Source organism: Podarcis bocagei (assembly GCF_964188305.1).
Source record: "Podarcis bocagei genome assembly, chromosome: 10".
Classification (NCBI taxonomy): Eukaryota; Metazoa; Chordata; class Lepidosauria; order Squamata; family Lacertidae; genus Podarcis; species Podarcis bocagei.
In genome coordinates, this window is record NC_138135.1 from 28,285,728 (window position 1) to 28,310,543 (window position 24,816).

At 41.3% G+C, this 24,816-nt stretch overlaps 1 protein-coding gene across 1 annotated transcript in view; it reads left to right on the forward strand.

Moving 5' to 3' along the window:
* Positions 1 to 24,816, forward strand: part of POLR3B (RNA polymerase III subunit B) — an 80,725-nt gene that overhangs the window by 42,137 nt on the left and 13,772 nt on the right. Inside the window, exons 18-24 of the mRNA XM_081210804.1 lie at positions 1,385 to 1,459; positions 1,956 to 2,054; positions 3,104 to 3,231; positions 9,052 to 9,261; positions 11,526 to 11,684; positions 12,903 to 13,020; positions 14,071 to 14,213. Of these exons, the coding sequence (XP_081066930.1) occupies positions 1,385 to 1,459; positions 1,956 to 2,054; positions 3,104 to 3,231; positions 9,052 to 9,261; positions 11,526 to 11,684; positions 12,903 to 13,020; positions 14,071 to 14,213 (932 nt within the window). The remainder of the gene's footprint in view (positions 1 to 1,384; positions 1,460 to 1,955; positions 2,055 to 3,103; positions 3,232 to 9,051; positions 9,262 to 11,525; positions 11,685 to 12,902; positions 13,021 to 14,070; positions 14,214 to 24,816) is intronic.

Consider the following 24,816-nt stretch of genomic DNA (forward strand, 5'->3'; position numbering starts at 1 on the left):
AGTTGTTAAACCAATAAAATAAGCCAGCGTTAACAAAGTCAACCAGCTGACTGATATTAAGTCTAGTTCTAGTTAAGTCTAGTTAACTCTGGCTTAATTTTAAGTCAAGATTTACAACCCTAAGCCAGCAGGTACTGGAAGGAGGAGAGAAGGAGGGCTGCTAAGTCCTAGTGCTCATTCCCAGCTTTGCAAACCATGTTTTATGAAGCCTTGAACAACTGTCTGAACTGGGCCACTGGGTGACTAATAAGTTTTGTCAGTTTTCCTGTGGCTTTTCCCAACTCCCTTGTAATCCTTTCGCAGTGGTTCCGATATCCACTTCAACATTTAAAAGTGCTAATTAGCCTCTGAACTATTAGCATGGACTCTTGGAGTGGAATTCCCAAGTATATTGCAGTTATTTACTGCACACTGCGAGAGCGTCTTGTCCAAACAGAAACAGCCCTTGACGTTTTGATTGTGCATGCCATTCTTTGTATCAGTGTTTCTGTGTGGTGGTTCTGGTAGAAGCCTTTTAGAAAAATCATTCCTGCTTGAAAGCTATGCTGCCAAATAGCAAATAATTTTTTTATACTTTTGTTCTCCAGCGTGGAGTTGGACTTAGGTAGGTGATAACAACGGAATGTTATATTTGCTGATCAATATATTATATATTATACTTCCTCCTATTCCCTTGCTAATGTTTCTTAGCTATTGCATTAGCTGCTGCATACAGCAGCATTTGTTTTGGTGTTTAGGTCTCCTGTGTGGTATAATAAACTTGACTCAGCTTGTCCTTTTATATACAGTGATAAGCGGGTGGCACTGTGGGTTAAACCACAGAGCCTAGGACTTGCCGATCAGAAGGTCGGCGGTTCGAATCCCCGCAACTGGGTGAGATCCCGTTGCTCGGTCCCAGCTCCTGCCAACCTAGCAGTTCGAAAGCATGTCAAAGTGCAGGTAGATAAATAAGTACCGCTCCAGCGGGAAGGTAAACGGTGTTTCCGTGCGCTGCTCTGGTTCGCCAGAAGCGGCTTAGTCATGCTGGCCACATGACCTGGAAGCTGTACGCCAGCTCCCTCGGCCAATAATGCGAGGTGAGCGCTGCAACCCCAGAGTCAGTCACGACTGGACCTAATGGTCAGGGGTCCTTTACCTTTACCTAAGCTTAATAAATGATGTGATACTGATTGGCAAGCTTAAATAATACTGTTCCATTAGAAGGAACACCGTACAAGGACTTGGTATGATGAACTGAAACCTTCATCTGAAATTAAAATATGGTCCCTGATTAAGGATTGAGAAAAGTGAAAACTGTTTGGATCTACAGCTTCTGAGGCTCCTGAAGGATTTATCAACCAATATGCAACGTGTTGCTTAACTCTCTTCCTTTCCCCTAATGCAGGCCTTACATCATTGTAAAGAAGCAAAAACCTGCAGTTACAGGCAAGCACATGGAAGAACTTGCACAAGGTTACAGGTAAGGAATTGGGCAAGATGCAACATGCTTGTTTCCTTGTCTAGGAATAGCTATGCAGAAATTAGGATAACTCACATTAGGTGATCCTGTAGCAATTAAAAAAGAAGATGCTTCTATCAGTTTGGACCAGGGATGGGAAACCTGTCCCTCCAAATATTTTTCAGCTACTGCATCATCCCTGACCATTGGTCATGCTGGCTGAGGTTGATGGGACTTGGAGTCCAGTAACATGCGGAGGGCCACAGGCTTCCCCTCCCTGGTGTAGAAAATGCTGAGCTAGTGAGACCAATGATCTGACCCTGTATCAGGCAGCCTCAAACCCCACTTTCATTTCATGCTAGTATACGAGCCGGTTTTCAGAAGAATTTAGTTCACAGTAGTAGTAACAGTTCAGTTTCTACACAAATTGGCCATTCACTTTTTAAAATAGATGCAATAACACAGGCTTAATGTGAAATTTGTAAGTTATTTTTACACATTCATGCTCTGCCTTCAGGAATTTTGAAGACTTTTTACACGAAAGTCTGGTTGAATATTTGGATGTGAACGAGGAAAATGACTGCAACATTGCACTGTATGAGCATACAATCACAAAGTAAGTGTTCTGCGTTAAGAAATTTGTGTGGTAAAGCTGGTATTGGCATAGGAAGGAGTTCCTCGTTTTGTGTTGAGTTGCTTACAGGAGTGAGAGAGCAGGGAATGATGCATATATATGCAGATATCTGAGATAAAGTATGCTATATATTTGTGAAAAATGCTCCTCAGGGATATTTATGTTGTCTTTCATTTGTATTTCTGATGGAACTATGAATGCACTCATGGGGTTCCTGAACAAGCATGCTTTCCCGTTTAGATCAGTCATATTATTGTTATTATTTATTTAATTTGTATGCAGTCCTTCATCCAAAGGTCCCAGGGCAGCATATCTCTTTACATTTTCCCACTATGGAAACCCTTGGAGTGGGTGGGGGATTTCTTGTACATCTTGGAGATTCCAGCCTGTAAGGCATCACTAGATTACTGACTTGTAAAATGCAATAGAGGAACGTTTTGTGTGATTTAGAATGCAGGGTCACAGTCACACCATGATGATGCTGTTTTGTCACAGAGCTACAATTCCTAGGACACTTGACAAGCTGCTGCCCCCAGGATTCCCACGACCGCTAAGGTGGTACACTAGTGCTTCAGATGTATGGAGTGGATGCAGCCCTTATATTTGCCATTCTCTTCTTCGCTGTCTAACTGTGTGACTTTTCCATTATTTTCCTGGTTCATGAAAGCCCTGAAATACATATTTGAGCCTTCTTGTTTGTCAATACAGGCAAACTTGGTTGTCTAACGTAATCTGTTCCAGAAGACCGTTTGACTTCTGAAATGTTTGACAACCACGGCGCAGCTTCCGATTGGTTGCAAGAGCTTCTTGCATTTAAGCGGAAGCTGTGTTGGAAATTCGGGTTCCGAAAAACGTTAAAAAACCGGAGCATTTACTTCCAGGTTTTTGGCATTCGGGAGCTGAAACGTACGATAACGGAGGCATTCAGAAACCGAGGTTTTACTGTATGTGGGCTGCAAGCTTTAAGAAATCTAACTACGTACTCATGAGCTTTTTGTTTCTCTCCCCTTCCTCCTACCCCCACTTAAAAGAGAGACAACACACTTGGAGATTGAACCTTTTACTCTTCTTGGCGTGTGCGCCGGCCTCATTCCTTACCCTCACCATAACCAGTCTCCAAGAAACACTTACCAGTGTGCTATGGGGAAGCAAGCTATGGGTAAGACCTGTGCCTCACATCTGAGTAGTTGCTTTTTTATGTAAGCTGTATAGTATTAAATTATTTTAAAACCATTGATGATAAGCTGATTTTTCTATAGTGGAATGTGAGATTCAAATTTGTTTTTAAACATGCTTAAAACAGCATTGCTAGCATGAAAGTTACTGTGCTTACTTTTTCAGTGTTACTGGAGAGCTAGCGAGTGTCTTTGTCACCTTGCACTGCAGCGTTCTGTGCTCTATAGATTTTTCTAAAACAAAAATAATAACTGCACACAAAGACTGACAGAGAACATGGAGATTTCCTGTCAATCACTAATGTGTGTAACCTTTCAGTATTAATTGCTAGTTCTTTAATGACAAGATCTAGATATGGAATGTAGTTACAATGAATTTTCCTTTTCTAGGAAAAGCTGGAATGCACTCATTATCAGTGGCTTCTTAATACGAGCATTGCAATCTTAAGCACATTTACAGATTTGAGTTCTGTGGATGATACCTTTGAGCAAACACACATAATACCAAACTACGACTATGGAAAAGCAGCAGATTCTCATATATGCTAAATTTCAAATAGTAATGCATTGCTATCCTATTTCACAAATGTTTTGCCATCTTTTGCTGGCTGGCTAAACCTTTCCCCATTAGCTATTTATTACAAGTACAGTACGTATAAAGTAGTGTATAAGGTTCACAAAAACAAACAAACCCACCTGCCAGTAGTTCATATTAGAGTGTGCTAGTTATGCAGTTCATAAGTCAGTGCAGGAATACAATATCACCTTCCAAAAAAGGTATTTTGTCTCAATCTAGCTATCGCTATTATTTTGTTAAATGAGCATGGTAATTCCAGGGGTGCAAATCCACCTCCCCAGTCTGTAGAACCTGTGGACACAAAACTTGCTCTTTCCATTGAAATGAATGGGGCAATGCATGGGTACATTGTGTGCATGTTGACCCCTGTATCATATGTTTGCTCATTTATGATAATGTCGTTTTAGAAAACACACACACACACACACACACACACACACACACACTTTCAAGTCTTCAGTAAAATAAACTTAGCACTTCCTGGGCTTACCAATTTGCATTGTATCATACAGCTTTAAACTGGGTCATTTACCCCCCCCCCCCAAAAAAAAAATCTTTGTGAATAAATCTCTCCCATCCCATCCCCACTCTTGGACACTGTCCTTGAAAAAATTATCTGGAGCAGTTTCAGCTGCAAGCAGTGCCAGAGAGTTGTGTTCTTACTATCTCCTGTTCAGTTATTGAGACTTACTCTTGAAAAGTTAACACCAAGTTGTGTTTAAAATATTTACTATTAATACTTTACTATTATGTATGTGTCATTTCTGGAAATTACATTTCCCTGAATAAATTTTAAAATTGAACCGTGTTCCTTTTCTGTCACTTTTTCTGGCAGAAATAAAATGTTGGAGGAAAAAACTTATATATATGCGTACTTTTTATTTTATTTTTGCCTCTCTTTTTTTACTGTGACCCCCCCCCCCCCGGGACTCTATTTTAGGACTATTAGCCTCAGAAGGTTTGGTTAGTTACCACACACAGTTAAGCAGGATCAGTGTGTACAGAAAGCCAATTCAGTATCTGTAGAGTTCTTTTGTAGTTTTCTGTGTGAAGGTCTTTTTTTCTCGTTTTGTTTTCAGTGTCATTTGCAATTCATTGTCTGTGTTTTCTGAGGTTGGTGTATTCAGCTGCTTTGACCCTGGGTCTTGCACATTTAGCTCCTTGGATACAATCCTCTGACGTTACTGCTGACGCTGGGAACACAAAAGCTGCTGAATATCTTTAGTAATATTTTTTTTAAGGCTTTGTTTCTGTCTGCTATTGCAAAGCACCTGACTCTGAAGAAAGAGCAGGGAGACAAAACTGCATTTCTAAAGTTGCCATATTACAGATTTGTTTAAATTGAGTTTTTACATTGTGTGCGGAACGTTTGCGAAAAACCTATGGAATCTCCTCCCCCCCCCACCAGGAAAAAGCACACCCTATGTGGTCATAGTTGCAATTCTCTCCCAGTACTCCTAGATTTGCTGGGATGTTTGCTAAGTAATATCAGCACTGAGGAAATTTTGTGCTGAGTCTCATAAACTGACTGTTTTGAGTCTGTCTGCAGTGATTCATCGCATCAGATACGTTTGCCCTTTTTTTAAAAAAAACCAGCCCTCTCTATAGTCGTCTTTGCCCACCCCCTGCTGCCACTAACTGTCTTTGTATTGTCCTGGAGGAGATCCATGTTCAAGTCCATTTAGTCACTTCCTGGGCTGTCAAGAGCTTGGGATTATTGAGATAGCATTTTAGCTTCCTGCTGAGAAGAAAGGACCCATTGCTCAGCCTTGCCCCATTCTGATCACTGAAATCCTTTCATTTCTTGCAAAAATTGCATCCTTGGGCTTAGCAGTCATTCAAGTGAGGGAAATGGGTGTGTCCCATAGGTGCTGTAGATGTATTTTGGAAAGTATGGGGGGGCATACTCAATAGCGAAAAATATGGTTTTAGGTTATAGGCTTGGGTGAGCTGTTGCAAGACTATTTAAGCATTTTACTTATAATGCTTATATCCTGGTTTTCCTTCAAGAAGCTTAGAATGCAACTGATCTGAGGCTCCCAGGTGGTGTTGCGTCCAGGCACTGAGCAGGGTGACACCTAGCTAGGCTTCAACAATGTAATAGTATCATATTCCTCCAAGCAGTCTCTGGATGAATGATGACAGGGACTCTTGAGTAGCTTCTATTTGTGCAGCAGAAGTTTAGAGGTTGTGGAGAAGCTGCTCCAAATTCTGGAGGACCTTCAAGTCTCTTGCCTCATGCGGTGTGCGTTGTTTCAGTAGAACAGAATTGGAGGAAGCTTTAGTGCACATGTGGAAATGCTTGGATGTGTAAGGCTATTGGATCCCAGCTATAATATTAAAAGGAACTCAAAGAGATAAATTATCCATATAAACAATACATTCAGTAGCAGCAGCAGGAGGAGGAGTATATATTTATTTATTTATAGCTCATCTTTTCCCCAGTCCAGGACTAAAGGTAGCTTACACAGATAAAACAGAATAAGCTAAAAACATAAGATGTCACAGCAAACTATGGTTTGTTGTTACAAGAACATGCCGCAGCCAGTGTTTGGAACTCACATGCCACCCTGCCCTTCCTCTCTGCTTTCCCACACAAAGAGAGGAAATGTTAACCTGCCATTTATGGTTTGTAACAAACTGCTGTTTCCTATTTTGTCTTATTACAGAAAACTAATTTGTGCAAACCATAGTTTAGCAAAGCAGGATATCAGATGAGGATTCATAACTATGGTTTACACAAATCAGTGTTTCTTGAATTGTGTTAAAAACACAAACTGATATTTTACCGTTCTTTCCTCTGTTTATGGAGGTGTGGGAAGAATACATACAGTGGTACCTCGGGTTAAGTACTTAATTCGTTCCGGAGATCCGTTCTTAACCTGAAACTGTTCTTAACCTGAAGCACCACTTTAACTAATGGGGCCTCCTACTGCCGCCGCGCTGCCAGGGCACAATTTCTGTTCTCATCCTGAAGCAAAGTTCTTAACCTGAAGCACTATTTCTGGGTTAGCGGAGTCTGTAACCTGAAGCGTATGTAACCTGAAGCGTATGTAACCTGAGGTACCACTGTACTTCCAAGAGCTCAAATGGAATAGGTACCTAGACTAGTTAACTAGCATATTAGCTTCTCATGCAGCTGTCAAATAATGTTCATATTTAAGAAAGATACATGTTGCTATTTAAAATATTGGTGATGAATTGTTCTGCTTATTAAAAATATTTGAGGATTAGATCCAAACTTAGTCATGCTTAGAATAAACCTATTGAAATCAATGGGAATGTATCTGGATCCAGCTCTCTGTGCCTTGTTCATTAGTAAAGTTCCAAACATACAGGAAAGGTTGGCCTTTTCAGGGAGCGATGTTCATACACTGATTGCTATCTAAAGGTTTTATGGAACCTCAGGAATGCACTCACCATTCATGTCTCTGAAAAGGGAAACTTTTACAGGCACAGCTCTGGATTGCAGCCATTATGGCTAATCCACTGAAATAGCTGCTGTATTTCTAACTAGGTTGCTGCAAGCCCAGTTCTTGATAGAGAAATAGACTTTATAGTGGCTTTTGCAGCCTAGCTCTAGGGTGGGTAACACAAGGGCTGACAGGTGATACCTTGAGGTAAATAAATGTTGCCGAAAGTAGACTGATGTGCTCAGGCCTTTGGAGATACAGTGGTACCTCGGGTTACATATGCTTCAGGTTACATACGCTTCAGGTTACAGACTCCGCTAACCCAGAAATATTGCTTCAGGTTAAGAACTTTGCTTCAGGATGAGAACAGAAATCGTGCTCCAGCGATGCGGCGGCAGCAGGAGGCCCTATTAGCTAAAGTGGTGCTTCAGGTTAAGAACAGTTTCAGGTTAAGTACGGACCTCCGGAATGAATTAAGTACTTACCCTGAGGTACCTCTGTACAGCCATGTTGTCAAAGCATTTATTGATTTAGGTTTAGGTTTTTATGATGTTACTGTTTTAAAAAGAGAGAAGAGGGAGAAAGAAAAGTCATGTATTGTAAAATTTCATTTGGTTAGTGAGGTTGAAAGAAACACTGAGGCAATGGTGAACCCAGGGTGGTTGGGTTTTTTAAAAAAATATAAAGTTGTTTAGATGGATAATTTTATTATGTTGTTGTTGTTTAGTCGTGCCCGACTCTTCATGACCCCATGGACCAGAGCACGCCAGGCACTCCTGTCTTCCACAGTTTTAATAATAACATTTGCTTATTGGCACTATGACTATGAGTTTTATTCAACTAAGCTCTACTCAGCATAGATCCATTAGGGATTAGACCCACTGTCTCCAATACTAGTCATACTTGAAGTGGGCCCAAACTGATATTAATGAACATGACTAATTTAAGTCCATTAATGCCCATGGGTCTACAAATATGAACGACGGTCCTTTTAAAACCATGTATATATATTGCTGTTCATTTGATATGTGCGCCACTTTGCTGCATTCTTCTATAAATGCTGCATACATAGACAGAGGAGGAGGACAGATGAGACTTAGCTGAAGGTAGATTGAAGAAGTGCTATATGGTGCACTCTTTAGAGTCTCTTATTTGAAAGCACTATCGGACAAATTATAAAGCCTGGGTACTTGCAGCTTTTTCTGATGACTTTTCCATACCACTTACTAGTAGTTGGTATTGTAAAAAACAGCGTTTTCAAGAATCATCCAAGCTATTTTGCTGATGATAATTGCCCAGCATGACTTGGGTCCAAGCTATCTGAAAGACTGTATTCCCTCATACGAGCCCATCTGGGTTTTGAGATCTTCAGGGGAGGCCTACCTCTTGGTCCCACCACCCTCACCAGAACGCTTGGTGGGGATGCAGGACAGAGCCTTCTTAGTGGCTACTCCCAGACTCTGGAACTTCCTCCCTGGAGAAGCTAGATTGGCTCCCTCCTTGCCCTTCCATTGGCAGTCGAAGCCCTTGTTCCAACAGGCTTTGGGGAAACTGTCTGCTTTTAGTGAAAGGGCTGGTGCTGTGCTGTTTTTATTGCATTTATTTGTATGTTTTCAACATATGTTCTGTATGTTTATGGTTTTAATTCTATCAGTGTTTGCTTTTACTATTGTTTGCTTTTATTATTGTTTTTTCAATGTTTTTAGCAATTCTTGTTTCTATTTGTAGGCCACCTTGAGTCCTTACAGCAAAAAAGTCAGTGTATAAATAAAATTATGATGATGATGATAATTAATATCTTTTTAAAATTGCAGGTACCATTGGATATAATCAGAGAAACAGAATAGATACTCTTATGTATCTGTTGGCGTATCCCCAAAGACCAATGGTTAAAACAAAAACCATAGAACTCATAGATTTTGAGAAACTGCCGGCTGGACAGAATGCCACTGTTGCTGTGATGAGTTACAGTGGTTATGACATTGAAGATGCTCTTGTGTTAAACAAAGCTTCTTTAGACAGAGGTAAGAAGGACCTCATAATGCTCTGCCATTATCAGTGGATTGAGAGCTATGTTTCTTTCTTCAGCTCAATTCATTCAACCATGGTAAATAAATTTAACTGCAGTTCAGTGGAGAGGGTAGCCATCGTGGTATCCTTCAGCCATTTTGCTGAACTACAAATCCCATCATCTCTGACTATTGGCCATGCTGTCTGAGGCTGATGGGGCCTGGAGTCCAAAAAGTACCGGAGGGCAGAACATTGGCTACCCTAGATATAGGGTAATATTTCACTTAACAAGCCATGGTTTGGGACCTGTCATGTGTTTTTAAAGCTGTGGTTTGTAAAAGCTATGGTTTGGTGTGATTCCTGAACTAGAAAATCGTAGTTATGGCCATTGCTCTGATTTCAGAAGTGCCTGCAAGATAAAACTGGGAATGCTTAGCTGATTAAAAACAAAAGCAAGCAGGCATCTCTGAACCCAATTGGCCTGTACATTTGCAGCCTAAATTATGGTTTTGGGCTAAGCTATTACCATAGTTTGACTTCTTCCCATAACAATAAACCATCGTTTAGCATTACACCTAATTGCAGCCACTGTGTTACAGCAAACAAAATGGGAAAAGGCAGTATAAAATTGCCTAGCAAACCGCTATACTTAATCCTGAACCAGAGTACTTTTTGAAAAGGAAGCAAGCTCTCTAAACCAATGCTTTTTAATGCGTACAATTGCAGTGTCATATATCCTTTAGCAGAGCTGGCATCTGACCAAAAGGAACGTACTAAATTTTGCCGGAGGTTGGTGTGTGTGTGAATGTATCCTGCTGTCTTCACTTTGATGAAGCTTGTCTGGATGATCTGGTTTTAGTGTTGTGCTAACAATCATTTTCAAAGTGCCATCTCCCTTGAGAAATGCCTAACATTTATTTTGCGTAGCCACAAAACTTTCCTGCCAGCTTGTGCTCATACATCCTAGCACACTTTCCCCAGCCTTTGCACCCCTCCTTGCTAGTTGCCAGGCAGCCATACTTGTATTCCTAGACATGTATCTTTGGCATTAATGTCTGCACACTTAATTTATTCTTTTTTTCTAAAACAATGGCAGACATGATTTAAAGCAGAATGTTTTCCTTCTTGCAGACTGCTAACATTGGGGAGAAATCAAAGACTGTTCAGAATTACTTCGTATCACTGAATAATGTAGATACGTCAAGCATAACTTACAGCTATTTTTGGGTTTTCAATCCAAAGTTTATTCAAAGGCATTCTACTTGTGTTTAGAAATATGTATGTGTTTTAGTCAGTTAGGGCTAAGGAAGGAAACTCAGTGCATTTGTATGTTTAGCTCTAACTTTTAGTTCTTACAAGCAAAAGTTATCAGTATCATTGTCTGATATTTTTAGAAGGGCAAACTAGAGGTGATACTTCTTTTTTAAAAAAATACTTTGAGGCCTTTATTAAAACTATGGAAAGTTTCTGGCCACTTTGAACTCACAGTTTTAACAAGAGTAGCCATATTAGCAATCTCTGACGCTTTAAAACTAACAATTTTATTGCGTCATAAGGCCCATTGCATTTTCATAGTACTTGTTAGAAACGTTTTTAATTGTTTTACAATGTTTTAAATGTGTTATTTTCTTTTATTTTTAATTGTGTTGTTTTATCTTTGCTGCCCTTGGCTCTTCACGGAGAAAGAGGAGGATATAAATTTAATAAATAAATAAATGCCGGCTTTTGTAGCCTGCAGAGGTCCATGCCAAAATTGGTGCAGCCTGATTCTATACTTGCAATTACACATAGGATCTAGATAAGTGAAAGCTTGGGGGGGGGACCAGAAAAATTGCGCAGGAGACCTACTTCCCATGCCAATTTTTTCCATATATATTTTTTCAGGCCCTCTCTAGCAGGATCACAGCCCTACATTTTTAAAGGTGTCCAGGAAATATATTTTAAGTTGCATTATCTTATAAATCAGTGCTACTCAAAGTGGTGGTCCACGGACCAGTGCCAGTTCACAAGCCACTGACTGCCAAACCCCAGTGACTCCACCACAGCCCAGGTTGGGTGGGATGCTTCAGGGACTCAATAGGGTACCAGGCCCTGGCACCTTGGGATGGGAATTGCCGGTCTGTCACATCAGATAGCTTGAGAAGCACTGTTATAAGTAACTTTTCAGAGGGCTCATTTCTGTACTGTAGAGGTAGATTGTGAACTTGCAACCTAATATTCACTTCACTATCTAACTCTCATGGTAGGAATTTTGATCAACTTGTTTGCTTTCTCTGAGGTTTTGGAAGGTGTCTCGTGTACAAGAATGCCAAGTGTACTCTGAAGCGTTACACAAATCAGACATTTGACAAGGTGATGGGACCCATGCTGGATGCAGCTACACACAAGCCAATCTGGCGCCATGAAATTCTAGATGCTGATGGTATTTGCTCTCCAGGTATAAAGTGATGTTTTGTGTATTTTAAGAAACTATCATTTTGCGCAAGTGTGCTAGGTACAATACAGAACACAGCAGCCCCATGCCCTGTGGCATTCCATCAAAGTAACAGAGTAAATATGAAGGGCTGAGGGATTAATAATAGTGGGGAAGCATTCAATGTAACAGAGAGTAGATGAAATTATAATGCATGCTTTGTTGAAGTTGAGTTTTAAGATGGAGTATAGCTAAGATGGAGTATAGCTAAGATGGAGTATAGCTAAACAAAGTGAAAACTTTGTGCCAGGCAAATAAGTTCTTGTTTGCCCGGGCATTTGGCTCTTAATTGGTGGGGTTGGCCCACCTATGAGGCAAGGGTGAGGTGACTGCCTCAGGCGGTTGGAGTCACAGGGGCAGATCCTGATGACAATCTTTCTCCCCTCCCCGCCACCCTTGTTCCTGATGTAGATCTTCCTTCACCCCGTCTTCCCTGATGGGGAGGGGGCACCATTTTGGGGTCTGCCTCAGGTGCCAAAATGTTTTGGGCCAGCCCTATTAATTGGGATCAGATGATATGATGAAACCTTAGCCTGTATTGGTGTTCATCTTTTAGTATGATGGAGGAGGCACTGTCATTAAAATGATCACTTTTAGTAAATAATACTATGTGTTCATCCTTTAGTGGGACGGAACATGATTGTCCTTTTGTAACATTGCAGGATGAGCACTTTTAGTCATTGATGGGGGGTTAATGTTATTTAAAATTTTGTATTTGATGTTCTTTTACAACTCTCTGTCTTTTTGAGACATTTTATGTAATATTAACAGATAAGTGCAATAAATAATAATAATAAGCTTATTGGTGGCTTTTTAAAACTGTCCACTTAGAATAATAAGACTCAGTAGTCTGTTCACTGCCAATTTTTTCTTTACTTGAAAACTTTTTTAAATACAGTGGTGCCTCGGGTTACATACGCTTCAGGTTACAGAATCCGCTAACTCAGAAATAGTACCTCAGGTTAAGAACTTTGCTTCAGAATGACAACAGAAATCGCACTGTGGCGGCGGGAGGCCCCATTAGCTAAAGTGGTGCTTCAGGTTAAGAACAGTTTCAGGTTAAGAACGGACCTCCGGAACGAATTAAGTACGTAACCAGAGGTACCACTGTACTTCATAATTTTGATCAACTTGATGCATTAGAAAAGCACAACCTGTTTTCTTCTTCCTACATCCTTACAGGTGAAAAGGTAGAAAACAAGCAGGTGCTTGTGAACAAGTCAATGCCAACTGTGACCCAGACGCCTCTGGAAGGCAGCAGCATCCCGCAGCAACCACAATATAAAGATGTGCCCGTAACGTATGTCACACCATCATACTTTATTTCTAAAAGCCAGAGGGGGAAAGGAAGAGTGGATAGTTCATGCTTCGTTCTGGAAAAGTGGGAAATAAGGCTGAGCAACAGAAGGCAGGGAGACCAGGTCAGGAACTTCATTGGATCACGGCCAGTGAACTTCGTTTTCCAGGTTGTGCAGTGTAGAATAACTGTAGGCTAAAGTACACATTGCATTAATCATGCTGTTAAAGTGCTTAAGCTGGCCACTTTTATTCTGAAAGAAAACTAGCTCCATTCTGGAACATGCTGTATACCTCAAATATATAGAATCACAGAATTGTAGAGTTGTATATTAATTGAAGGGGACGCGGGTGGCGCTGTGGGTAAAAGCCTCAGCGCCTAGGGCTTGCCGATCGAAAGGTCGGCGGTTCGAATCCCCGCGGCGGGGTGCGCTCCCGCTGCTCGGTCCCAGCGCCTGCCAACCTAGCAGTTCGAAAGCACCCCTGGGTGCAAGTAGATAAATAGGTACCGCTTACCAGCGGGAAGGTAAACGGCGTTCCGTGTGCTGCGCTGGCTCGCCAGATGCAGCTTTGTCACGCTGGCCACGTGACCCGGAAGTGTCTCCGGACAGCGCTGGCCCCCGGCCTATAGATGTGAGATGGGCGCACAAACCCCAGAGTCTGTCAAGACTGGCCCGTTCGGGCAGGGGTACCTTTACCTTTACCTTTATATTAATTGAAGAGAACATCCAATAAATGCAGAAGTTGTTCAGGTAAATGCCATTTCTATTATAATTTTCATTTATCGTGGAAGGGCTGGGCTGCAACTTACTCTTTATTTATCTGTTAATGTTCTTTAATATTCAAGCGCAGTGGTATCATTTTTAAAATCAGGGACAGAAAGGTATCTGTCATTCCTTTCCTTATAATTTAATTCCAAATAATTTTTAGCAGTAGTTTTAGTATAAAAAAGTACATTTGCTGTCTGAGCTTAAAACTTGCAACCTGATGTCCCACAAGCAATGTGGCTTTATTTCTGAGAAATGAAATATGTGTTTTCTCTCCTAATCGTTAGTTACAAAGGTGCAACTGATTCATACATTGAAAAAGTCATGATATCTTCAAATGCTGAGGATGCATTTTTGATCAAAATATTGCTGAGGCAAACGAGGCGGCCAGAAATTGGAGACAAATTTAGCAGTCGCCATGGGCAAAAAGGTATATACATTGTTATGTTTAATTTTTTTTATTTGCTGTCCTTGAAATAATGCAAGATGCATTGCTTATTTTACAGCATATGGGGGTATCCGCATAAAATTGGTATATACATAAATGCCGCTCTCAGCTATTCATAAGTACATACCGTATTTTTCGCCCCATAGGACGCACTTTTTCCCCTCCAAAAATGAAGGGGAAATCTGGGTGCGTCCTATGGGGCGAATGCAGGCTTTCGCTGAAGCCTGGAGAGCGAGAGGCATCGGTGCGCACCGACCCCTCTCGCTCTCCAGGCTTCAGGAAGCTATCCGCAAGCCTTGCAAGCCTGGTGGGAGTACCCGCGGGCTCACAAGGCTTGCGGGCAGCAGCCTGCAGCCCCCGCGAGTGTCCGCAAGCCTTGCGTGCCCGGCAGGAGGTCCCACCGGGTGCGCGAGGCTTGGGGCGGCAGCCTGTCGCCCGAAGCACGGGGAGTCCTCCGGAGGGCTCCCCCTGCTTCGGGTGAGTGTCTGCAAGCCTCCCGCGCCCGGCAGGAGGTCCCACCAGGTGCGCGAGGCTTGGGGCGGCAGCCTGTCGCCCGAAGCACGGGGAGCCCTCCAGAGGGCTCCCCCTGCTTCGGGCGAGTGTCTGCAAGCCTTGTGCGCCCGGCAGGAGGTCCCACCGGGTGCGCGAGGCTTGGGGCGGCAGCCTGTCGCCCCGAAGCACGGGGAGCCCTCCGGAGGGCTTCCCCTGCTTCGGGCAGGTGAGCGCAAGGCTTGGGGCGGCAGCCAGGGCTGGGGGGGGGGAAATAATTTTTTTTAATTCATTTTCCCCCCCAAAAAATGAGGTGCGTCCTATGGGCTGGTGTGCCTTATAGGACGGGAAATACGGTATGCTCCTGTTAATAAAAATCAGTCAGTGGATGCAAATGACTGGGAGCCTAAAACTGTAAAACATAGAATATAACAATGTAACAGTGCTAACAAAGAATGGAAATTGCTCTGTTTTGAAATAACAATTCTGCACACAATTGGCCAAAATATTCCAATCTCTCTGTGCTTGTGCATGTACACTCTCTCTCTCTCTCTCTCTCTCTCTCTCTCTCTCTCTCTCTCTCTCTCTCTCTGTGTGTGTGTGTGTGTGTGTGTGACTGCATATATCCAAGTGGAGATGGAATTGCTATCTTACTTATCACTGATCTGTTGAAACTTTAAAAGGGTTACTGGAGCTGAGTGCAGCCACCATTGTGCTGCCTTTTGGTTTACTTTATGGGTGCATGGCAAGCAGCAGTGGCAGGAGATTGAAGCAAAGCAATTGACTATCCCTTCATGATGTTCACGATGCTTCTAGCCAGCTCTGCCTATGAGGATTAGGAGTGTTTCAGCACTTCCAATCTGCTGTCCAGATTGGTACTTCATCCCACTCTGGTCACTGCAGGGCCATTTGGCTAAAAGATGGTACAACATGCAGAGTTCATTTGCAGTGACGGACTGATGCAAACTGAATTTGGACCCCTTACTTATAATTCTCAATTGTGTAAAACTCACTATATCTTTTAACTTTTTATAAAGGAATATTTAGCTGATGAAAAACCTGCCTTTCAACAGCTTGGGCAATTGAATAAATTCTAATATTGCCAAGACCTTGATGGGGTTGCCTTTTGGAGCATGCCTGGAATTTTTATAAGCAGAAGCTACCAGCTATCTTTTTTGAAAGATAATGCATCTTTAATGCTGCAGAGCTCAGTGGGTGTCCTTGGACCAGTCCCTATCTTTCTGCCTAACCTACCTCACAGAGCGATTGTGACAATAACATCTTGGAAGGCAGTGACCAGTATCATGTGTGTCAACTTTAGCTTAAGGAAGGAATGGCAGGTTTTAAATGAAACAAACAAACAAACAAACAAGTTAGGAATATTGTCACATAAGTGCCTCATTTGCTTTTATCAGGCATCAATCACAGTGTGAAAATGAGGTTGTTACCTATAAACAAACCACTTGCTCAGATGCGTTGCTGATAAGGCCTCAGTGTCTACCTCTTCCCTTAGCAACTCTGCAGCACAACTAAGGTAGCAAACCTGCTTTTCAGAGAATCTAGGGGGAAACCAATAGGAATCCCCCAGGTGAAGTTTCTTGATAAGGACATCTCCTGCGTAAGGCATTCAGACTTATTAATTTCCCCAAGTGCTCTACAAAATATATGCATTGTTTTTAGTGCACTCGGAATGGTATGCTTGACTGCTTTGCATACCGTGCCTAATTATGTTAATCATAGGAAAACGTGGAGCTGGAGCTTGCTAGATGCCTGACCACTTTCCAAGCCGCAGTTCTGCTGTTGGAAACAACTCCCAACAAATGCCCGTCAAACCTTTCTTCCTCAAATGTTTCAGTGCAGGAGATGCAATCGCATCTCTTGGAACTTTATTCCATTGCTTAGTCTGCATGACTGTTCCCCTGAACCCACCCCGTAATGTCTAACCTAAAAAAGATATCTTCTTGCAAGAGAAGGGTACAGTTGTCCTTAGCAGGATAGGCTCAGTATTGGTTCCTCTTTGTTTTATGACACCCTTTTGAAAACATACCACTCGCAATCTTCTCTTGCTCTGTGCAGCACGAGACAATATTGAGTACATTCAGAGCCTCAGTCAGTGCTCCCGGGAGCTGAGTGTATGCTGCAAGGTGCCCCAGAATCTTCTGCAGCACCCACATTTCTGCAGTTGACAAAACAGAGTGGAAATTGTATTTACTGAAAGGAGGAAGCTGGGGAAAATACTGCCCCAAAGTCATTTTTTTTATATATAAAAAAATGTTGCTTCAATAATATTTCAGAATTCTGTATCTTCTGAAAGTTGTGGATAAGCAGATGTAAAACCACACTCTATTCAGTAATGATGCACTTTGTTGGTGCTTCTCATTTTTACCCTTCTGTAAAGGGTACAGTTTAGGGGATACTTGAAATTTTGCAAGGAACATCCTTGCATTCTTTTGGAGTGCCAAACAGAGAAACCTAAACCCATTTGAGGTAATATTCATGTTGTTATATCAGTAGCTTGACTTCCGCCAGATATCTTTTGATTGAGCTCAAACAAGCAAAAGGAATGATTTAGCAGCCATGCTTATTGTTTTTCAAATTCACAAAAACTGAAATCAGTTCTTGATTCCACTGAGGGCTGGGAGAACACAGAAGTTCTGACTTCTATATTCACCAGATCATTATATTTCCAGATTTCCTCTTGCTTCTGTAAAAGTCCCAGTGAAGGGGGAAAGTTAGGCTCCTTTGATGTGAAAAAAGCAATATATCACTTCTCTGAAAGAAGGTTTTGCAGTCTCTCATGTGAAAAAGGATTAACACCTCCAACAATGGTCCTGCAGATCACAGAGCTAAGCAGCAATGCTGAGCAGTATTCCTGAAGTGGAAGAACTGTATTTAAGGAAGGAGGATTGAAATGGCAAACAGAAGCTGTTTTAATAGCTAAAGATCCCAGATAAAGGCTTAAACATTTCTTGAAGTATTTGCACTAAAATGCCTCTAAAGACAAGGAAATGACTTCAAATTCATAAATGCTATCTTTAGGAAAACAAAGTTCTGTGGCCCTTAGCATTGAGATAGTGTATGTTCACTGTAGTGCAGAATAAAGATACATTATTCACAATATCCAGTACCTCTTATAGCCTTTTTCCTCTCTGGTATTATTTAATTAGTGTGCACTATTAAAAGCACAGGTCTGACAAACTCAAACCCAGGATGGTAGACATATTCCTTTAAAAATATATGGTGGCCTGAGGACCACATGAAGTATCTTTCTTAGTCTATTTTTGTCCTGCTTTTCAGCCAGCAGGCTTCCAAAGCAGCTTACATCAGCCAATCCAATTAACTGAGGAATCCTATGTATGTCTGCTCAGAAGTAAGCCCCAGTGAATTCAATGGGAATTATTTCTAGGGAAGTATGTATAGGATTGCAGCCTAAAAGTGCAATAAAACTGCAATTAAAATGCTATTAAAGGCAGAACTCAAGTTAATCCATTGGAAGACAAATACATAATTCTAGTAGAAAGAATTAAAATCGTGCATGAAGCTCCAGTGAAGAGGCCTTGGACCACTTGGGGGGGGGGACACAAAACCCAGCAATGAGTTAATTGGGCAAATATACAGAAGGAAGTTTCGAGGGCTGCGGGGTGGGGTGGGCAGGAAGCATTGCTCATAGTTTCTAAGCATAAGTGAATTCATTGTTTTTCTTTTTCTATTCTTGTCACTTTTGCCACACACAAGCGTCTTGTATAACTCCATGCAGTTTTGGAGCTTTAAGATTCCTTGTGAAAATGGGAGTCAATCCATTAAGTACTAAATAATCTGGAGTAGTAGCAATATATTTTAGACCCGGGTAGCTCATCCAGATCCAGATGTTGGGCTTCCACTTATTAGCCCTGACCAGCAGTCGGAGTGATGGGAGTTGCAGTGCGACAACTAGGAAGCACCATGTGGATTAGCTCTGCTTGAAGAGACACAGCCATTGATGCCTTAGTGGAACTCAGAGTTGGGGGACAGGTTGTTTTAACCATAACATCTGGTTCCATCTTGTTGGATCTCTTAACCAGTGGTGGCCAAACTTGGCCCTCCAGCTGTTTTGGGACTACAACTCCCACCATCCCTAGCTAACAGGACCAGTGGCCAGGGATGATGGGAGTTGTAGTCCCAAAACAGCTGGAGGGCCAAGTTTGGCCACCACTGTCTTAACCCATCTCATCCCTTGGATCACAGCACTGAAAGCATTACAAAATTGTATTGAATTAAAGCGAAGCACAGAATTATCCCCCCTTTCCCCCCCCTTCCCACTTGAAGCATGTCCATACAAGACTCCCAACTTTCGTAACTTTTTTTTTAACCACTGCTTAACTTGCTGTTCTGAGTGTCAAGTAAGCATTTTAACTCAAATAACAAACAGGTAACCTTCTGACCCTTTTCAGTAAATCTCTCCCCCCCCCCCATTTCCCCCCTCTCCTCCCTTCTCCCAAATTACGGTAGTTTAGCATTTTATGGCACAGAATAAAAATCTCCCAATTCTGTTTCCAAATAGTATATATCCTAAACACATTTTTCTGAAGCTCTCGAGTCATTCAGCTATGTGTATTTTGTAAAGTTCCTATGGTTATTGTTTTACAATAGCTGCTTCCAGGAGCATTGTAGGGGTTTCAGTTAATCAGCTCTTTGTGTGCTTCAGACTATGCAAATTTATCACACCAGACCATTCAGCAGCTCATGGGAAACCAGTGTACAAGCTGCATTGTCTTCTAGCGCCTCCTCTAATTTAAAATGGTTTTAATAAAGAAGCTAATCAAGTTTGCTTATGTATTATTTATCTGTCAATTTTAATTCTGGCCATCTCGATGTCATATGAGAAGTACTAAGTGATAGGATAGATCCACAAATGATTCGGCAACGGAACAAAACTATAATTAATTGGTGCTGCTTTGCCCTTGCACATATTTAGGCAAATAGTGTCTGCTAACTAGAAGACCATGTAGCTTTGGCATTTGCAATAATTTATTTTGCTATATGATAAATTGAAACCCCAAATACTTCCATACAATTCTGAATTAACAGAGGGTTTTGGGGGACAGGGATGGGTTTAGATCACATTATCTGGGTCTCTTAATGCCAGGAATAGCATTGAATCGGTTCATTTATTTAAATCATCTTTATCCCACACCTTGAACATGTGGCTCGTAGGTGAACTTTGAAAGCATACAGTTAAAAGCATTTTTGCACATTCTGAGATCTCTGCTTGAGTGGCATAGAACAGTAGAAGGTAAAATTCAAGACAAATTGTATTTATTTGCTTTGAATGGCCACCATAATGTCCTCTTTTTTGCTCTTTAAAATATGGCAGTCCTACCCAACAGAAACTAGTAGCACTGCGGCTGCTGCTTCTGACCCAAATGTGTCATAGTTTGCACTCTGTATACTATGGGCTGAATCAGACTTTAAGCATGATAGGATTATTTGCCTTATTTAGAACCTTAAGAGCTTTGCCATTATGAAAAGTATATTATGCTTATGATTTTACTCCTACTGACAGATTTTGTTGATAGCTGAGCAGTATGGGATGATGATGATGATGATGATGATGATGATGATGATGAAAGCAACATATTCTGCTATAAATGACATGGATCCTTGGATTTTGTACATGGAGGGAAAACACAAAACTGGTGCAGGAGATATCTGAAAGCTTCAGGATATCTGCCTAAGACTTTGGGCTTGAAAACTGGAACCTAATAGATACACAGCCCCATTCAGTCTGGGCTCTGATATTTACGGGGCCCTTCACATGAACCCTGGACACATGGAAACTGCTTCTTCATGAGCTGCAGGATGCCATATCAGTCGATCAGGGCCCATGTGCCCAGCACTCCCCGTGTGATCAGATCTCTCAATAATAGCTAAGCTATGTGGGAGCATCAGCAAAAGCAGCCAGGGTAAAATTCTAGGGTCTTTATGTCTTTTAGAGCAAGATCTGAGGCCACTAACTCCGTGACCAGTAAAGCCCAAACAAAAGGCCCAAATACTTCTGCAAAGTATTCTAAAATATATGTGGTGCTTTTGATTTTGTTCTACTCACCGCTAAAATATTTTGAATGAGGCAAAATTATCAACAGTTGTCTGATTATGTCTGGTGCCCCAATATATATATATATTTGTGCAAAGCATCTACGCTATCTTGCATGCTCCTTACAAAAAGTTACTTGATGTGTATTCCACAGGAAATGGGGCATATTGGTTATACTTTTTACTAAGCAGACGCTATAGAGAATACACAGATAAATGGTATCTGATCTATAATGAACGTATGTTGAAACATAAATTGGCAATGCCTTGCTAGTACCCATTTCTAATAACCTTGAGGCATGAGTGAAAATAATACCAAAATAGATTCTCAATTGCAGAATCCAATAATATAGCTATCGTGGTGCTAAGTGTGAGAGCTCACAGCATTCAGGATCATTGTAAACACCAGGAAGCTGCAATATACCTATTCAGCTCCGTAACTACACTGACTGGCAGGAGCTCTCTAGAATTTCAAAAGGGTCATTCTCAGTCCTATCTGAAATGGCCAGGGTTTGATCTAGAGACCTTCTGCATGCAAAGCAAATTCTCTACCACTGGGCTACAGCTCTTCTCTTCCGCACATACTCAACAACTCCACATAATCTGAGCTTGTAGGTTTTTCCCCTTCATTCATTTGTAATCTGCCAGAGGACTTTTATTATTGGGCAGCATCTAAGTGGCATAAATAAATAACATTTTAATTGTACCCTCAATAACCCAATACCCTTTTTGTGAAATTCAAAAGAAAAGAAAGGAAAGGAAAAGCAAACCCGCGACTCCATGTGATTGTATTTGAAACAGTACAGAATTGTTGGGTCCCTTACCATAGGAAGAAAGCATCTATCTAGCTTGTCTGTCTAATGTTCATTCATTTGAGGATCTGTGTTTGGGGATGGATCTAAGTACGTCCAAATCACACAGGTGAACTCCCATATGCCTGACTCCGCTTCCGGTCACCCTGCTGGGATAATATGTGAATTGTCCACATTAATCTGATTTGGAACTATAATTTCTCTTCTAGAGGGGCTACGTTAGGGGCTGCCTTGTACACAATCCACTGGGATTGCCTCTTGGAAAGGAATTAAAATTTGATTTGTGCTCTTGCTCTTCTTCTCATGCAAGACTGGGAGACAAACACAGCCCTCCATGCCTATCTTGCGGCTGTCCCCACCCACCACCGACGAGTGACCCCTGGAGTTTGCCCAGATGACAGGGTGCCCCCCAAGTCCCCCAAAAAGTTCCTACCCCTGTCGTAATGGTTTTGGTAGTTTGTGTGCAGGAGAACCACCTTTTGAGTTATGTCCTATGCTAATCTTTACCCATTGAGATCACTCATCTGTTAAGATGATCAGGAAAGGTTCTTCTTTGTGGTGGGGGTCTTTCTTCTCCCCCACCTCTCAGGTGTACCTTGTTGTTGCATGGGAGCCACTTCCTTCTTGCGCAATCCTGTACAGGAGGAAGCATGACATCTGTGGGGGGGAAGACCCAGCCAAAATTTGTGCATCATGCGGCTGGCCAGCCACATGGGACTGCGCCCCAGGCAACTTCTCTTCGGACCGGAAATCTCAGATTGGTGTGTGTTTGTGTGTGTGTAAGGGTTTTCTCAGCTGTGGCTCCTTGTCTTGCCGAACTGCTTGCTTTGTTTTGCTAAATTCATACCCTGCTTTTCCTTGTAAAATGCCCAAACTGACACACGACAAAATGCAATTAAAATACATCGTCTTAAAAAGTGACAAATGATTATAACAAAAAACATAATAAAGAATAACACAGTAAAAACAATGTGACAAGTAAGGGACATTAAAAAAAATAAGCAGAAAATGAGAGCTAGCTAAAACCATGTTAAACTTAAAAGACAGTGCAGCATGTATTAGAAGAAGTGAATATATATATATGTTTATGGAATCCTCTCTCCAAGAAGGCACACCTGGCTCCATCACTGTTTGTTTATAAGCACCAGGCAAAAACATTCTTCCTCATCCAGCCCTTTGGAGCTTCATTTTTTGCTTATCTTCTAGTTAGGTGGGTTTGAGATGGATTGGGTATATATATGTGTGTGTGTTTTATTTTAGGTTCTTTTACCCATGTTTTTAATGTGGTGGGGTTTTTTTTGGGGGGGGGGGTTACAAGTTGCCTTGAGTTTCACTTTGGGTGGGGGGGAGTGAGAAGTGGCTAATAAATACAATTACAGTGGTACCTCGGGTTACATACGCTTCAGGTTACATACGCTTCAGGTTACAGACTCCGCTAACCCGGAAATAGTGCTTCAGGTTAAGAACTTTGCTTCAGGATGAGAACAGAAATTGTGCTCCAGCGGCGCGGCAGCAGCAGGAGGCCCCATTAGCTAAAGTGGTGCTTCAGGTTAAGAACAGTTTCAGGTTAAGAAGGGACCTCCGGAACGAATTAAGTACTTAACCCGAGGTACCACTGTAATAGTAATAACATTATCCATTATTACTATTATCAACAGCTCCACAGTTGGTAAATAATTATAATCCTCTAAACCACCTACATTAGAGGATTGGTTATCTTAAGCGTGGTGAGGGTACAAATTATAAAGTTACAGAGTAAGGGAAAGTAGGCAACTTACTGGTCATTTTATGGACAAGGGTAGCCTCTTTATAATATAGTTTGGCACCACAAAATGTAAGACAATGTTGAACCACACACATTGCCCAGGACATTGTACTTTTTTTGGATATTTTATATACTGAGTTGTATCCAATGCTAGTTCTCGGACCAGACCCACTGAAATAATAGTCATGTCAAACTGTGGTCCATTCATTGCCATAGTAAAACTTCATTTGAATATAATTCATTTCACTTATCGTTTAACTGTATCCTTTGCTTTATATCTTTCTCACGTGGTTGTTTCTTATGTCTTCAGTTCTGTATGGTGTTTCCCCTTCCTAAACAAATAAGTAATTTTTAAATACGGTGCAGCAGAGCAAGACAAATTAGCTCAATGGGTCAAACACCTGTTTAAATACTAATTAAAAAAAGGTTTCTACTTGTCACTTGAAAAGAACCCGAAGGTTAAGCAGACCTTGCTCGATAGGGAATTCTGAAGTTTGTGCATACCTAGTGAGAAGATCTTCTCTCAGGTTCCTGCCAAATGCACATCAGATGGTGCCGGGTGGGACAGAAAAAAATGGGTGAAGTCCTTTCTGAAGGACCTCATCACCCAAGCAGGGCGCTGATCTGTGGAAAGTCCACTTCCACTCCAATGCTTAGGAAGCAATACAAGGCATTTTTATTAAAGTGTATATCTGGTGATCTTCCATAAGCAAGTTCTATATTTTAGTAAGGTCAGGCTACTTGATGAAAAAGTGGTATTTTGAAATAATTCTTAGTTTTGGATTGAGTCATTGTGCTGGATTTTTAAAGTTTAAGCATGGTGGTTGTTTTTTTACTGCTGGAGAGTTTTGTAAGCACTGTATATAAACTAAATGGAATGTATCTTCAAAGAAGGAGGACAACGTAATCCTATGCACATATATGCAAAAGGCTGTTGATTTCAGTAGGGTTTACTCCCAAGTAATGTGTGCAAAGGACAGCAGCCTGTTGTCCTGCAGTCATCATAGCCCCTTTAGAAGACTGCTTTGCCTTATTCTGTTTTACTCAAAATACTCATTGTGTGGCTCATGAAATGAACCTTAAAACAGGTGGCATGGCAAATGTGTCAACAGTTTCTGTTTCTTTCTAGAACTTGAGAAAGACAGAAAGCTTATTTTAAAATAGCCATGAACATTAAATTTAAGGTAATATGTAGACTGGCATTATTTTATATATAAATAAATAAATAAATAAATCACTCTATTAAAGAATATATATTTATATATATTAAATAGGCTGAAAATAATTTAAAATAACTTGCAGCATTCACAGAAAAAAAAGAGTTTCTGCATATGTACAGTTGTACTTTGTCAGGTCTTCACAGACCGATGCTGCTTTAGTTAGTTAGGAAGCTAATTAGTTATATTTACAAACGAGAGTGCTAAAAGATTTTTTTCTTGGAATTAAG